The 17,382-nt window shown below is 46.0% G+C and overlaps 1 protein-coding gene across 2 annotated transcripts in view; it reads right to left on the reverse strand.

Moving 5' to 3' along the window:
• TUBGCP3 (tubulin gamma complex component 3) overlaps window positions 1-17,382 on the reverse strand; it is a 392,150-nt gene that overhangs the window by 13,590 nt on the left and 361,178 nt on the right. For both annotated transcript variants that reach the window (XM_078657652.1, XM_078657653.1), the window contains exon 21: window positions 13,583-13,699. In XM_078657652.1, coding sequence (XP_078513778.1) covers window positions 13,583-13,699 — 117 coding nt within the window. The remainder of the gene's footprint in view (window positions 1-13,582; window positions 13,700-17,382) is intronic.

Consider the following 17,382-nt stretch of genomic DNA (forward strand, 5'->3'; position numbering starts at 1 on the left):
AACCTGTAGACAACAGTGTGCCTAAATCTAACTTGGGTCCTTATTACACAGTGCATATTTCCACTACGCAGATCCACCAAACAAGAGGAAGGCCAGTAAGGAATCTGTCTACCAGCAAGACAATGAATTCTGAAGGTACTTCAAACAGCAGATTTTTCACTTTGAGAATAGATGCCAAAGCAGTAACTCTAAAAGGTGTAAGGTCTGAAGAGTGGAATCAAACCAGGAAGTCTAACATAAATAAGAGTGGAAAATGCCTTCTCTGTGGACCTGGCTGTCAAGGCAGTAATGCTCTGTGAAAGTATTCAACGGTGCCCATGTTGCAACTGCCAGATGTCCAGGACAGGCCACCTCCATGCCAGCGCAGTTGTATATTTGTACCTGGTAGAATGGGCATGTATGCCTTCAGGGTGGCATTTCCTCGCCAAAGCATAATTTTTATACAAAGGACTACTTACCACGTTAGAGTGTTCCACTGCACTACTTTGACTTTCTAGGTTTCAGCAAAACCCAAAAACAGCAGGTCATCCACTTGTTGGTGCCTTGTATGGTCAATATAAAAACCTGGGACTCATCAGGCAGATGAAGCCTCTGTTCTACTTTCAAGGGACGTTGTGCAGTAAAGAAGTCTGGTAGGGAAACAATTTGACACAAAAGGGTGACACCACTTTTGGAAGGAAGTCCGACCAAGTCCTCACCGAAATATACAAATGGCTGGAATGTGTGAATTTATCACAGATACTGGTAATTACTTGCTGCCGCATCCTAGCCCATTGTTATTTTGCCCACCATGCTACTTCAGAATGGACCCACCCACATGCAAATCAGCCCTGACCCTGCTCTAATGGTAAAAGTCGACCCTTAACTGTCAGGCCAGGTCCTCCCTGAAAAGGAACACAAGCAAACCAAGACCGATTTAGCCCCTATTTCTTCACCCATGTTCTCAACACCAATTTGTCTGGCGAGAAAGTGCTGAAGGGACGCTGCCCCAACAGCACCTGCAGTTCACTTATGTGGACTGTGTGACAAAGAAAGTTTTATATGTCAGGAGTATTATGCATCAGTTCAAATGGTGTGCACATGAGGAATATGAGAACCAAATTCTATTCCCACTGTGGCATGAGAACGTTTTGGAAGAAACTTGAGTTAGACCTTTTAGAAACTGCATCACAACAGGTGATATGGAAGGCAGAACTGGCAAACATAAAAAAGCCTATCTGGCCAATATACAGCATTTAACCATGCCCACTGCAAAACTGAGAAACATTGCATGCTGGGAATCAAGGTTATGTGTTCCACACCAGACCACAATCTTTCCCAGTGTCCAGTGAAAATAGATTTCATTGAAGGATGCTTGGCTGCAAAGAGGGTGTCCAGTACCTCAGAGGGAAAACATAGGAACTCCATTGTCATGACTCAATCTGTGTATTGGGAGGTGACGGTTGTGGACCTTCTACTGTTGCTGAGGCAGGAGGTCCTCCCGAAGAGATAGGGCAAATGTTCAAGCTCAAGAGATCTAGGTACTACACCCTCCTGGCATAACCTGGGGCTATGAAGATGACTTGGGGCCAGACTGATATTCTTCAGACCATGAGGCAGAAGACATTATTGGGAATGTGTACAGAAGACCAGTGTCCCCAACGCAGACGTAACGAGTCTCCCTCTAATGCATACATATGTTAACATTGCGTGTTCTCAGCACTGAGGAACAGATTTAGTCAAAGCAGGCCCTACTATGCTTACTGCCACCTCTGCATGGACCAGTATTAACTAAACGAAGGGGCAGTAACAAAGTCTCTTAAAGATCTTGCCAGATGAATTGATGAATCAGGCTCTGATTAACACATAAACTACATGGGACGCAGCATAACAAACCACCCGACGAAACCTGGTTCACCGACTAAAGAGGGTCCACTGACATTTGCAGCACAACTAAGTGGTAATTCTGTCAGAGTCAAGGTGTAGTAGCAATAATGTCGGAATGGAGGTACTGCTTGTATTTAATGAGGGTTTTGTCTCAGATAACCTGATAATGAGATAATTAGGCAGATTTACCTCATCTGGTTATCTATATTTTGGGTGCTATTTAGAGTGCTAGATGTTATGAGGCTTCTAAACATACTAGAAGGCTGTGCCTATGTTCAAAGAAACTTCACTGGAGGTGAGGAAAGACACTCACTTATCAAGGGTCGAATGCAGAGGATTGTGGATGTACGCCAATGGTCAGCCAACACGGTTTGTGAAAAGCAAATATACTGGTCAATGGGCCTATGTTCTATTCACCCAAGTACTCTAGAGCCTACATACTCCAGAAAATTCAATAAAGTCATTAAACCAAAAAATGGAGAGGCCTGGAAAATTCTGATTGAAATCTTCCCTAGAGGAGGAAGAATCACATTGTACTGTCAGGCCAGGAATGTGCAGCACACAATGAATGTACCAAAACATGTGTATCAGCATAAGGGAATGGCCTTAACATGATGGCTTTTCCCAAGGTGCTCAACATTTTGAAGAGGAGAACTGCAAGCGTGGAACAATGTCTTATCTCAAACAGAAAAACGAAAATGTAGTATCCAACAGGCATATAAAGGAGCAGAGCAAGTTACACATGTGCTGGGGTTCCTAAAATGGTGACTCCGTCTGCAGACTATGCTACAGTGTTTTTCTTGTGACTCTGGAAATCTGGAGAAATTTCTCAGCACCTTCCCGACGTCACAGCCACAAATAGCTTAAGGGACTGCTTCCTCAAAGCTTTCGGAGCCATGGCCCGGCAGTCAGAGCACAACTTCGGGTCATGGTCATGCTTGAGGCACCAAAGACGCACAAGGTGGGGATCTGTGACCGATATCATGCAGTGACAGGCATCGCACGGTTTGAATCCTGAAGTCTTTTTGGACAGGCTGGACTCACCTATAAACCAATGAAATTTTTTCAACAAAAAGTGGAGAAAAGTGTCAAAAAATGACAGGGGGTAGCTCTGTCCAACATATCTCTGTCTGGCGCAGAAATAAAAGAACTGATGTCAGTGTGCCGAGAGGCCGCCTATAAAGACGACGCAGACATCAGAATAACTTAGGCAATAACGATGGCATCACGCGGAGTTGACCAACGGCACCCATCAGCGCGCAGGGGTACTGCTCAAGAAAAATCTTCTGGATCCAGTCTGTGACTGGGAAGTTCACAGGGAAGGAATCAGCAGCTAGATGTCTATCAGATATCAAGTGCAAGAATGTATTTTTTCTTGCAGGCAAACATAAATAAGCCCATGCCAGTATGTTTCACAGTATCATATACAGCTTCTTTTATGTTGTCTTTTATGTGTTCCTCGATGTCATCTCCTCAAAAGTCAACGCCATGCAAGTCTCTCAGCAGAAGTGCCAACCGGTGCAAAAACCACTGAACAGAGGCGTTAGCATGAAGAAGCAAGCTAGCCTGTGTCAACCTCTTACTCGGAGTAGCCCTCCTAGTGTGGCCTTCAGCTGCAGCTTAATGCTACTAGGACCACAACAGCAGTGGTGTTGTACTTTAATGAGCACTTTCTGCACTTAAAAACATCATGTAGAACAAGGTACACTGCTGAATGTTTTTTTATCCAAGCCCTTATAGAATGAGACTCTTAATTTTGTAATGTTCAAGACATTATTTCCAAGCAGCCAGAGTGAATCACACACACAGGGGGGCCATTGACGCCGAGAGGGGCAAGTGAACCGGACCTACCTTTCCACGGGAGAGTGCTGCACCTGGGTCCCTGACGCTGCTGGTCTCCCCTGCCGCCGCTCCTAGTTCCATCGTGCGGCTGCAGAGGAGGGAGACTGCAGCTCCCAGGCTGCTTTGCGGCCGCACCGCCCACTTCCACCGCATATCGCGCCCGGAGGCGCTTAAAGATCAGAGGCTCCCTCGGTGGAGCGGGGGCCATCGACGCCGAGAGGGGCAAGTAAACCAGACCTACCTTGCCACGGAAGAGTGCCGCACCTGGGTCCCTGACGCTGCTGGTCTGCCCTGCCGCTGCTCCTAGTTTCATAGTGCGGTCGCAGAGGGGGGAGACTACAGCTCCCAGGCTGCTTTGCGGCTGCACCGCCCTTCTCCGCCGCATATCGCGCCCGGAGGCGTGATAAGATCAGAGGCTCCCTCCAGGTTAAGCCCGGGACAAGGGCGGGACCGTCTGTGGCCGTCCGGGGACGAAGGGGATCGGGTCGGGCCACCCTATTAACATCTACCCTATACCAAGGTACTGTTACAAACTGTTCTTACTACCGAGCTAATATGGGGAAAAAGAGAACTGATGGTTGCAAACTTAATGGAGGGGGAGGAGCAACCCTTGATTCTTATTTGGTAAAAGTAACCAGCCTGGTGAATGAGGAAATTGAAAGAACAGAAAGAAGGCTTTCCTTGGATCCAGGTCGCACTATTACTGCCATGATACATGACACTCCTGTAACTCCGATTGAATCTCCAGGTGTACCCCGGGATTTACTAGATCTTGTTGATTCACCATCTGTCTCAAAAAGTAGTCATGTCCAGACCCTAAATGTTTCTTGTGTGGGTTTGATAGAAGATGTCTCAACTTGTGTTTCCTCGCCACCTACACCGGTTGCGAGACGATGTACCAGGGCTGGTGGGTTGGTGCCGCCAGGAAAGGTAAAACAGAAGGGGACGAGGCATGCTAAAGCAAGATAAAAAATAGCTAAACCCCCACCTTCCACTCTTCAACCTTCATTAGAGGATCTGCCTAACATCATATGGGCAAATCTTAGAGACAAGTTAGATCTTACCCTAACCCCTATTATGTCTAGGTTGACTATCATCGAAGATCGGATTACTGCCCTTGAGCAAATAGGAGGTTTGGTAGCACAGCCCAATGTCCCTATAGCAGGATTAGTATCACATCAAGTAATGGGAAACCAACCAGACACCCTAAGGGGGCAGGTAGTTGCATCCCCACCATCGCAGGGTAGGTCAGCTATGGAGGGGGATATGATCTAGAAACCAAGATCCTGTGAATACAACTGCCGTAAAAAATACTGGAGAACTACCAATCCAGGATAAAGTCCACGGGTGCAACCACTGGTGGAGACGCCACTATAGACCCACATGCTGTTCCCTCCCATGATAGAGAATCATTCCAATTCATCCATGAAGCTCTACCTTTAGTACTTGTCTTGGCTAATGCTCCCCACATAGGACGCGACCAAGTGGAAACCACAGCCTCTTTAATTGACAAAGCCCTACATTGGTTGACCAACAACAGGAGGATAGTCCCTAGGGGCAAACAGCAATTGGCAGGGGAAATCTTAATGGCTAGACGGGTTCCATGGCTTGGTGATCGCAGGAAATTTTTTTTGGGGGGGGATTGCATAGCGGTGAATTTTTCGAGCCCACAGGTTGTGATTGATGTGTTGGCTAACTTACTTCCTCCACAACTAAGGAACTCAACAGTCATTCCACTAACGCTAGAGTTTTTATGATCAGAAGTGCTGGACTACAAATTTAATCAGACCATGGTCCAGCCATTTCGATCTATCATGGAGACATGGAAGAGCTAATCCATTAAGGATGGGTGGTATTCGTCTAGAAATCGGTATGGGGTACGGACGGATTTAGAGGAATGTGATTGACTGTATGGGGATTATATCTATCACCAGGGTGGAAAAACATTGCATAATAGATTGTACGATCCATGGGATCAGGGTAAGGTAGCCACTAGCAAGGAGCTGCAATCATTGCCAAAATGTCCAGAACCACTAGAAGTGATCATTGGGTCTATCCTGGTTAGTGATTGCCAGCCCGTCATAGGTTTGAATCCTACCAGGGAGAGTGATTCTCACATCACAGATGGTGGTATATCGGAGTCCTTCTGCCCAAGACCCTTAGAGCAAGTAATTGAGGAAGAGGGTGGCATTTCAGGAGAGGAGTGTATTTTAAACTTAACCATCATGCCCCAAAACAAGGATAGGTTGTCCTTCCTCACATGGAACATAGCGAGAATTGGAAACAAGATATCTTCACCCGAATGGGGCAGGATAATTGACAACCATGACATCAACCTTTTCCAGGAAATGTGGTCAACTATTCCTGTCTTCCGCTTGGGGTTCCTTAATTTCCATATCCCGCCATTAAAAAACCAAAAGGTAGGCCAGTTGGTGGGCTTATTATCTGGGTGCGCCAGAACATGAGATGTAAAGCACACCAAATCATATCCCCATCGCAGGATATCATGACAATTATACTGGATTGGCCAAATGGTTTTAGGGCGGCCCTATCTAATGTTTATGCTAGGGGGCATGTAGGAGGACAAAAATCTGAAGTAATAGATGCTCTTGATTCCCAGCTCTAAGCCCTCCCGGAACAATTAATATCTATTACGGGTGGTGATTTTAATACAACTTTCGAACCACTTGGTCAATGTAGGAAGGTAGATCCCTGACTATGGTTGCCTCCAACTTTTTGCCTGGTGTTTTGCTGGTTTTCTGACTTAGTTGACCTGGGGCCCTGCTATTCAGGACCCCAGGCCTACTGCTCTCTCTGTAAAATGGATTCCATGTACCTTAGGTACATATCTAATTGGATACTGAGTCACCTTATCAGTCCCTGTACAGTGTACCTTAGGTACCCAGGGCATAGGTGTACCCAGGGCCTACCAGGGGCTGCAGCATGTATTATGCCACCCCTGGCTGGCCATCCAAATCTGACACAACTGGCTGCTTGACAGCTGGGGCAAGGTGGTGTAATCACCCTTTGCTTTAGATATAGTATACCTATATCTAACCCTAAAAATGGACACAGGACACACAGATCTCCTATCAGTCACTCCTATGGCAGGCCTTGACAATCCTGAAGGCAGAGTGCTTGGAATCGTGTGAGATAGTGCTCTGGCATGAGCTGAGCCTGTCTGCGGCTTTCGGGATCCATCCCTTAGCAGTTTCCATGATATCGCATACCATATACTCTTAAGTGCATTATAATCCTCGCGGTTATATGCCAACTCTGGTACCGCTTTATCAAAACATGTCGAGTAAGGTGTCATACGAATTGGAATACTAACCCCTCGCCAATTCTGGCGACGGGGTTAGCATTCCACCCTTCTAGAGGGACACGACATGTATGTAACCTGTAACCCCGGGTAAAGTCAGACATAGCCTCAGCTCCACAAGATGGATGCTGCCACCGAGACACAAGTCTGCCCTCCTGCTGCTGGGAGTCCTCCCAGCACAGGAGGCAAGGACAAAGGGTTTCCTGCCAGGGGCGGTGCCAGCACCGTCCCAGACAGGATTTTGTGTATTCTAGGTAGGCAGGGCTTTAGAGGAAGGTGACTGCAAGTGGCACCCCGGTGCTCACTGTGCATAGGCCGGCTGAAACCAGTTCCAGGGGCACTCCAGCCCCTGGCCTGGGGAAAGCCCGCCAAAGGAGAGGGGTGTAACCACCCCCCTCCTAGTCCCACCCATAGGGCAGGACTTAGTCGCGTGCCAGCCCCTTTTTGCAGGATAAAGGTAGGAACTGGCCCCCTTCCAAATCAGATCATCTTTGAATCCTGAACCAACTTTCTACAAGAAGGAACTCAAGACTCTTCTCAAGATTTCTCCCTTGTGACTAAGGAGTAGTCACCCTGCAGCAGCAGGCACCAACCAAGCATCGCGGTTTGTTGCCAGTCTCTCCTTCGGATCAAGACTGCTCCAGCACGACGAGAACCGGCTTCCCTGGCACCTCTGACCTCAACCTACATCATCAGCCCAGCTGTGATCCGTGGGTGTGACGAGACCTCGAGGGACCGGCCATCTTCAGAACTGCACGACGCTTGTCCAGCACGACGCCTGAGTGACCCTCGACTGAGTGCCTTGGGGTAAGAGAAGCCCCGACCCTGAGCAGCTCCAGCACCGAAGTCCAGCCCCCCTGCATCCACGAGATCGGCGTGGGGCCCTTCTGCTTTTTGCTGTTCACCGCGTTGTCCAGGTCGCTTGCCCGTTGGCTAGTGGCCCCCTCACGACGCTCCACGACAACTAACACTGCTGGTCTGGTTGCTCCAGACTAGCCCGTGCTTCCCTCCAAAAGAGGAGCACCCTGGACCCTCCTGGTCCCCTCAAGACGCCATTTTAGGTCCACCGCGTGGGCCTTGCATTTGCCAAGACTTGTTGCCCAATCCTGGGTCCAGCGACGTCGACAGCAAGAACCTTCGTGGGACAGCTCGCACCTCCATCCTGGTCGCCGACAACGCCTCCTGGTCCGAGAGACTGCAGAGCCCAGCAGCGCCCACTCACCTGACTGCGGTGACTTCGCCCGGTGCCATCCTGGTGCCCACTTAATCACTGGCTAGTGATTCAAGAACTTGGTCCCCTCTGCTTTCAGGTTTTCTTCTTCCCTGATCCAGGCTTGGATCTCTTCAAACTTTTCTTCACTGGCCGCCTGCCAGCAACAACTTCTTCAGGCTCCTGGTCCGTCAACGTGGGTTTCCGACGCAAATTGAACCCTATGCAGCCGCAGCCCCTGGGCTAGGTAAATCCAGCACTCCGGTGCCCCAGCATAGTCCAACACTCCAAGTGTTCGGATCCACTCCCGTTTTCGTCCCAGCTAGTCGGGTTCGCCCGAGAACAGTAACTTTGTGAGTTCTAGCTTCCATAGACTTTTTCCCGCCTTACGCGTGAGAGTTCCCACTCTGCACACGACGTCCACAGGCCTCCTGCAACTAATCTAAGTGTTTAGCATTGTAGGACTAGCGTTTCTAAAGTCTATGAGAATAGTTACTTACCTGCTAGTAATTCGCATTCCACTTTTGTAAAATATGGTTTTTCGTGCCCCTCGGGCATTTGTGTAAACTGTGCGACTTAAAGTATTTTCTTAAGAGTTTTGTATTGTGCTTAGCTCCCAGACTCAAAGAGCTCAGGGTAGACTTGTTAGAAATAAATATACATTTATTTTCATAACAACTTGTGTGGTGTCCTTTCACTTGGTGTTCAAGGGGTAATGTGATGGTAAAACTGCTGGCTTAACACGCCCTCTAGAGTGTTAGCCTTAGACTGCTCGTATCCATGCTACTAGGATAGCTGGTCTATAAGGTTGACTTACAACCAATCATCAATAAGGGTTGTTTGGACTGATACATAGTGATCACTAGAATAGTGAGCACTGCATATCAGGCCAACTTCTCACAGTCAAGAAGATCAGATCCTCACTGCAGATGAGGATAGCAGATGGGGAATCCCTCAACTGGAAGGACCCACTGTTAAGAAATGGACAGCTGCAGCATTACAATTAAAGGCCATGTGCTTAGGAAGAGGGCTTAGAGCAGCTAATGGACGAACCCTTTCTGATCGCCAGAGAGCATCTACCTTCAATAATGGAAGGCATAGTAGCCAAATAGATTATTTGTTAGTGGACATAAGAGCATGGCACTACTTGGTAGACATGGTTGTTAAACCTAGGCCAGAGAGCGACCACAATCCCCTTTGTTCAACATTTCAACCATCGAGAGGGTTAGAGATGAGACCCCAAGGGGGGGGGGGACGGAGACATTAGACATAGTCTCCTCAAATAATATGCGCCACATTAAATGGGGTAAATTCATTGAGAACACTGAGAAATTAGAGGCACTCAAAACTGAGGTGGTCAATGAATTAGCCCTCTTGACTCCACAAATCTGTAGTTTGGATTTCCCCAAAATAATGTTATAGGCACACATAAACCTTTTTTCTAGACTCAAAGCCTGTTTTAGTAAAACTACCAATCTGGTATAGGGAGGGAAAAGGTTGCATATGGCCAGATGGTATAACGAGGCATGTAAATTAGCCCGCCGAAATTTAAGGGTGGAGCTTAAGTCTAAGAACCCCTGTAAAATAAGAGGCAAGGAACTTATATAGACGTACACAGAGAGCTGCCAAAAGGCAATGGGATGAAGATAGATGGCAGGATTTGAAATTAGCATGTGCTACAAAAGATTCCAAGTGTTTTTGGAATATTATAAAATGGGACAGGGGAGGTGTAGCAGAACCCCCGCAAAATAATGTTGCTAAAACCAAGTGGGTGGACTTCTTTAAACCACAGTACGCCTGTAGTGAAATGGAGGCAGAACCATCACTACCACCAACCATCGTTTATCAATCTGCGCTCTTTACTTTAAAGGATGTGAGTACAGCATTAGATTGTGTAGCAAATGGTAAAGTCCCGGGATTGGACGGCATTCCCGCCGACGTTTTTTTAAGCGATAGGCTGTCTTGGTGCCAATATTTTTTATTTCTAGCTAATGCAGTGGCAATGGGTGCGCCGATTCCTTTATCGTGGAAAGGAGCTGAAATAATACCGGTCTACAAGAAGGGTGATAAATCCCTCCCAAGTAACTATATACCGATTAGTCTTATAGATTCAGCCCAAAAACTCATTGGTCGACTAGTCCAAAATAAAATACAAATATGGGTACAGGAACACAACGTTTTATCCCCATTCCAAGCTGGCTTTCGCCCCAGTACCAGTTCTGTAGATCAAGTTTTTTATTTTATTGCACTGTATTGGAGGAACGTTGTCTTAACTAAAGGATCACTCTATGCAGTTTTTGTTAACCTGAAATCAGCTTTTGATTTAGTCCCTCGCCCCAAGCTGTGGAAGGTCCTGGCTGATCTAGGTATGTCCCCCGAGCTGTTGACCCTTGTTGTCCGGCTGCACGAGAACAACTTCGCTAGAATTAGATGGGGAGCACAGGGTGAGGTCACTGACGCATTCCCTGTCGAGCGAGGTGTTCGGCAGGGATGCGTCATGGCTCCTACATTATTTTTACTATACATTAATGGTATAGTGGACCACCTATGTAGTTCTCCCACAGACGCGCCTGTTCTAGCGTGGGATCCGGGTACCTGTCCTCATGTTTGCGGATGACACGCTGATCATCTTGCGCACTCCGAGTGGGTTGCAGAAGGCTGTTAATGCATTCGGGGAATTCTGTGAATCGCATGGACTTGAGATTAACACCTCAAAAACCAAGTTCATGTCCTTAAACCATCGGAAAAGATTCAAAGGTAAAATTACCCTAAATAATATTCCCCCAGAGGAAGTGGAGGCCTTCACCTATTTGGGCATCTTACTGCAGAGCAACATGGGTTGGAAATGCCACATAGACATGGCCACTTTGAAATTTCACCAACTTGCGGGAGCCTTATCCTCCAAACACAAATCTTCCATCACAAAGCCTATTACACCTGCTTTGGAGATTTATCAAACTAAAGTATTAAGCGCTACTTTGTATGGATCAGAGCTCTGGGGATTTTCAAATTTAAGTCAGCTAGCAATATCAGAGAGGAAATTCCTACGTGGGCTGGTTGGCGTACCACAAAGCACCCCTACAGTTCCGCTGCTATTTGATCTAGGCAGGAAAAATGTGGTTGATATAGCGGGACTGAGGCTACTCTTGTACTGGAGACGTATTTGCACTACCCCAGAACTGGCTCATTTTGCTATAGCATTGAGGCATGTAATCAAGGCAGATACCTTCCATGTAATCCAGTGGTTTAAGGAATTAAGATCACACCTAAAAGATCTGAACTCATTCAGCTATGGGAAGAACCTGACTTGTCAACTTTTCCATCAAAAAAGCAATTGAAAGATAAATATTGGGAAATGGCCTGGGGGAAAGGTCATAGAGGTAGTACCAGCACTAACTTAACAGGCCGTTTTCTAGATTATAAACCACGTCCCCATTGTGAGGCATATTGGGACATCATAGAAAGCCCACAAGACCGTAAATTGTATTTTCAATTTAGAATTGGGACGCTTTCTGTAAAAGCTTTTACCTCTAAATGGGTACTATCAAGAGATGACAAATGTCAAAACTGTAAAAATAAGGTAGAAACCATAGCACATTTATTTTTTGAATGTCCTCTTTATGGTGCCCCTCGTCGCAAATGGCTAAAACCCATTTGCTCAAACCTGGGCACTCGGAAGCATATAGAAGCCGTAAGAATATTAGAGTCGGACTACTCTCCTTGAATAGCGGTAGCAATTGCGAAAATTTTAAAATGGGCATGGATTATATGCACTCGCACTTTCCAGCCACACGATGCTAGCTAGGAAATTACCTGTTGTTTTAAAAGAAATACTGTTTTACCCATTTAGTAATTTTTAATCTGTAGTAGAATGCTGACTTTTAAGAAAGAGACTTGTGTAATACAACGGCAGATCTAATGAATGTAATAATTTTTTACCACGTGTATGGTTATGTATTATTTATAGTGTAATGTATAGTGATGTATTGTGTGTTGCTTTTATGACTATCTGTCGAATAAAGCTTTTTGAAATGAATTACACACACACAAAACCATCAACTCCTCTAGCCCGCACTCACCCAAAAACACCACACGGCCAATCAGATGTGGCAGGTTTGGGGCATTGTGCCTTTTGTTAACCCTCTGATGAGAGCCTGGGCTCCGTTCTAGACGGCACAGAGTTCAGTAATCTGCAAAAAAAGCATCTCTGGATGCCACCAGTTGCTGTGTGAACACTTTGGAACTAGTTTTATTTAGCTGAAGGCAACCTATGGAGACGCTGGGAAGATTTGCTGACAACAGAAATCACATAACTCCAGGAGACTTTCCTCATCTGCAAAAGGTCTTTGGGGAGGGTAAACACCACCATGGCTGGCAACACAGGGACATGAAAAAAACAAGATTTAACTTGCCTAATTTTTCCATGCCACCACATCCCTTTATTTTAGTCTGGTGGAGGCTTTGAAGCAGTCATGGACTGAAAAAGCATGCTCCACAATCTCACAGAAAAACAGCAGTTGCAAATGCTAAATTTATTTATAGGGTGACCGATGGAGTCACAAAGAAGGAAGAGTACCCGATAGCCACATTTTTCCATCATGGTGGAATATAACATAAAAGACTAACAAGTTGTAAGCCAGCAGTCACAAGTGACACCATCCGCGCACTGAGTGACCACCTTGTGACAAAAGAATAAGAAAAACAAACACACGCGCCTAAAGCCCTTTAGCAATGTGCTGCATGTCTATAACTGAAATGCCAGAGTACTTACAAGGTATGGGCTGAAAAGCCTTTGACTTTGTGGAGCTGAGAGGACAAAATAATAGCCACATTAAATCAAATCACTAGGGAACACTGAGCACATCTGTCATCTGGAATACAAATGCAAAGAAACTGGAAACAGCACCTACCAATTGTTACAATGAACCGCTATACATGTATCTACCTGGAACAGATCAAATTGAGAACGGAATATGGGTACCCCCCCTTCAGCTGACCTAGATATGCCTTAACTGCTACCATTGAATTACTTGTGCATTCCCACAGGTAAATTCCATTTAAATACATGAACACCAGAAAGCGATTTAGAACCATTACCGGAACTTCTCGTTTTTAAAATATGGCTGTTAAATTAAACTATTGAATTGGTAGTCTTAAGATTAGAATGCCTACATTAACATTTAAAAAAAATGGTGAACTTTGTAATTTTACACCAATCCAGGTCCAATTGACATGATTAGCTCATGATATTGTTAAGCAGTCATAATTACAGAGTAGTCATAATTACAGAGTTGAAGTTTAAATGTTGTTAAACAATTTAATAAAGTGTTTAAATGTTTCACCTGGTAGAAATGTGTGAGTATCCGCAGCTGAGAACGCATTTTTGGTATAGATTCTTGAAAGGTTAGGATTCTTTTCTTCTCTGCTTCCTCTTCTACTGAAGTGACTCCCCACTGCCCCTGTACAAAAGAAGATAGTGCTACACATTTTCATGTTGCAGACTTAATTTCCACATTTACTGCAATAGCACATTGAAAATAACAACAAGTAACAATAGTCTGGAACAAAATGAAATGTTTTAACATTCACAAATACTTAAATCTGATCATCATAAATATCCTCATAAATAGGCGAGTTCAACGAAAGCCCAGGATATTGACCCAAGAATAGGTTCTTATACTTAGTAGCTGATGGGAGAGTTGCCAACACGATGAGGGGCTCTAAGTTGGTCAGAAACATTTAAACTTGCTTCTCTCTCAGAAGAGAATACATGCATGTATATAACTGTGCATGTAACAAGTGACTTTCGTGAAAGTAATATTCCTCTCATTGTAATCTTGATCATCTTTGTAGATACCCATGAAGCAGGTGGAGGCACCTACCACATTTCAATCCCCAGAAGTGGAGCCACATATTGGCAGTACTATAGGAAAACAGTCCCTATAGGCAAGACATCTGTTCTCTGGGAATTAAAAAGTCTTTTTTTTTATCATATCCTATTCTGATCAGCATCGATCCCACCAATTAAGTAGAGACCTTACGGTTTGTTGAATTGCTTAGAGAATTTCATGTAGTCTCTCATCGACAAAGTACCATAAAACGCATTCTAACGAAGTAGAAAGCACTGGGCCACATATAACCGTCATCTCCATGTGTTGACGTCAGTTTCTTTCTGATATCTGTCCTCACCATTGAACGCAAAGCCCTCATTAATCAGATTTGACGGTGTACAGATCCTAAATTGGAAACTTTTTTAAAGATGGAAAAAATGAGTCCATTCCACAGAACGAGGAGGGCCAGTGAGGAATCTACTGTTATTTAGAGTATCCATCAGTGTTACTGAAGGTAAGTAACTTGTTGTTCTGATGGATACTTCTAACTGTGGATTACTCACCTCGGGAATAGATAACCAAAGCAGGACCACCCCATGTGGTGGGTCTGTAGAAATACTCAGACAAAAAAAGTCCTGCAGGACTGAACAGGCAAAATGCCCTTTCCGCCAGAACCGGCTATTGAGGCAGTAGTGCTTTGTAAACTTGGAACGGACACCAGAGTCTCAGTCTGGCAGATGTTCAAGACAGACAATCCTTGTGCCAGCGCGGTGTTGCAGCATTGGCTCTGGACGAATGAGCCCTGAGACCTTGCAGAGGCGGCTTCTCGACCAATCTGTGGTAGATCTTTATACAAAGGTCAATCTATCTGGAGAGAGGCTGTTTCTTCACAGCCTCTGCCAGAGAACTAAACAAAGAGTTGATTGTCCACTCGATGGTCCCTGGGGCGATCAACATAGAATCTCTGAGCCCTCCAACTGATTAATCGATGGGGTCTTTCCTCCCCTTGGACGGATGAGGGGAAAAGAGCGCCATCAGGTGATAGACTGCCAGATGTGGAAAGGCATGATAATGTTTGTAAGGAACTCTGCTTTGATCCTAAGTACTAGCTTGTCCGGAAAGGTGGTGGTGTACAGCTGCTGGACAGAGTGCTTGTAGCTCACTCATGCAGCCAGCTGCCACGATCGCAATGAGGAAATCGGTCTTCAAGGTTAGTAACCTTAGAGGGCAACTGTGCATTAGTCTAAAGTGGGTGTATATCCGAAATGCGAGAAACAAACTCAGATTCTATTGGGGCATCACAAAAGGTTTTTGGGGGAAATCTGTGGGTCAGCCCTTTTAGAAAATGCATCACAACAGGTGATTTAAACAGAGATGCTTATCAGGTAACCATAAAAATGCTGATAAGGCTGGCAGACTACTTAACTGTGGCCGCTGGAAGACCTTTCTGGTGTAATGAAAGGGAGAAAAGAAGGACATTAGATAACTGGACTTTCAGGGCATGGAAATACCTACAAAACAACAACTCCCAATAAACGTCTCCCAGCATGCTACATAGATGATTTTGGTGGAGGGATGTCTTGCTGCCAGAATGACATTTACTACCTTAGGAAGGAGATCAAAAGCAGTCAATGTTGCCACTCCATCTCCAAGCATTGAGGAAAAAGTTCTACTGGCTCGGGTACAGGAACCTGTCCAGCTGCTGTGACAGAAGGTCCTCTCCAAGAGGCAGCCTGATCAGAGGACAGATGCTCTTGGCCAGAAGTTTCAGGTACCACACTCTCCTGGCCCAATCCGGAGCTACTGCGATGACTTGGGCCCAGTCATTCCTTATCTTCTTCAGAACTTTGGCTAGGAGAAACAGAGGCGGGAAGGTGCACAGGAGTCCTGAGGTCCAATCCAACTGAAAGGCTATCCAAGGGTACTCCAATACACAATCTGGACACTGCATGTTCTTGGCAGTGGTGAAAAGATCAAGCCCTTCTCGATCTGCTAGGCAATGCCAGCGAATTTAGTGAGCCCTGATGTTTATGGATTCTGCCAGGTGTGGTATGACCAGGGAGATAGGAAAAGTATGCAGTTCCTGTGGGTAGAGGAGGAGGCGGCGGCGGCTGGGTTGGCCAAAACCCCTGCCCTAAAGTGGAGATTGGGTGTCTCCCAAATTGGGAATTGGGGCCCTCACACACCCTGTTGGGTGTCATGCTTCATGATAGGGCTTGCTCCTCGTCAGGCTGGCACTGCAATGCCGGACATTGAAGGGCTCTTTGGCGGATATCTTTTTCCCAAGCAGTTAGGTTAAGTGCGGGTGTGGGGCCTCGTGGTGTAAGTGTGGGAAAAGTGTGTAGTGAGGTGGTGTGTGGAAGGCTAAAATGAGGAACAGTGGTGCTCCAAAACCAATTTATTTTCCGAGCCCACTGGTCTCAGTTAAAAACATGGAAGGGGTCAGAGGTGGTTAAGTGTGAATGGTCAACATGTTTCTCGCCTAAAGTGTAGGAAAACATTTGGCAATTAGTCAGGACCGGTGATATTACACTTCCTACACAGTGGTTGGTTCCTCAGAGGTGTTCCAAGCACTCTAAAACCTAGCAATAAGGTACCTTTTCGATATGTTTAGAATTGATCAACCCAACTTGGGTATTGGTCTGGCTCCCTCGACTAGCAGGCAGAGGAATGCATGTTACGAAAGGTTAACATCAGTCCTCACGGAGAAAGGTGCCAGGAACCTAGCCCTTGCTCCACCGGGTCGGAATGACCAGGGAGATCCCGGACGACGCAGCCAGCTCCAGAGGGGTGTAGCCTCTTGGCACACGACCCATGTCTCCACACCACTCTGCTTATTGCAGTTACCACCTAGCAGTGGTGTTGACTGTGAGGACCTGCACCCGTTTCCACTCAATGGACAAGGGAAAGGCTTTTAGTGCAAACTGAATCTCCTGCAACAGATTGGCGTCTCTGACAGAGACCAGTCTTCTGAACTCCACCTCTCCCAGAAGGCCAACCCAGCAACAATGCATCCGTCACAACCATTAACTTTGGATGGTGCAGGGAGAGGAGCCTGCCACCAGTTCAATAGCAGTCCGGCAGCAACCAATGCACATCTTTTTCAGTCTCCTCCAACACTTGGTTGGAATCTGAGAGGTTCCCTTGGTGCTGAACCAACAGACTTCAGACCCCTTTGCAGAGTTCACGTGTGCCACCTGGCATGGTTCACTAGAAGGATGGCAAGAGGTTACTCACGGAGACCCAGGACAAAAGTTTAAACATTGTGATCGTAGACTGAATATCCTGGAATAGTTGAGATGGAAGAAAAG

Source organism: Lissotriton helveticus, chromosome 8 (genome assembly GCF_964261635.1).
Source record: "Lissotriton helveticus chromosome 8, aLisHel1.1, whole genome shotgun sequence".
In the NCBI taxonomy this organism is placed as follows: domain Eukaryota; kingdom Metazoa; phylum Chordata; class Amphibia; order Caudata; family Salamandridae; genus Lissotriton; species Lissotriton helveticus.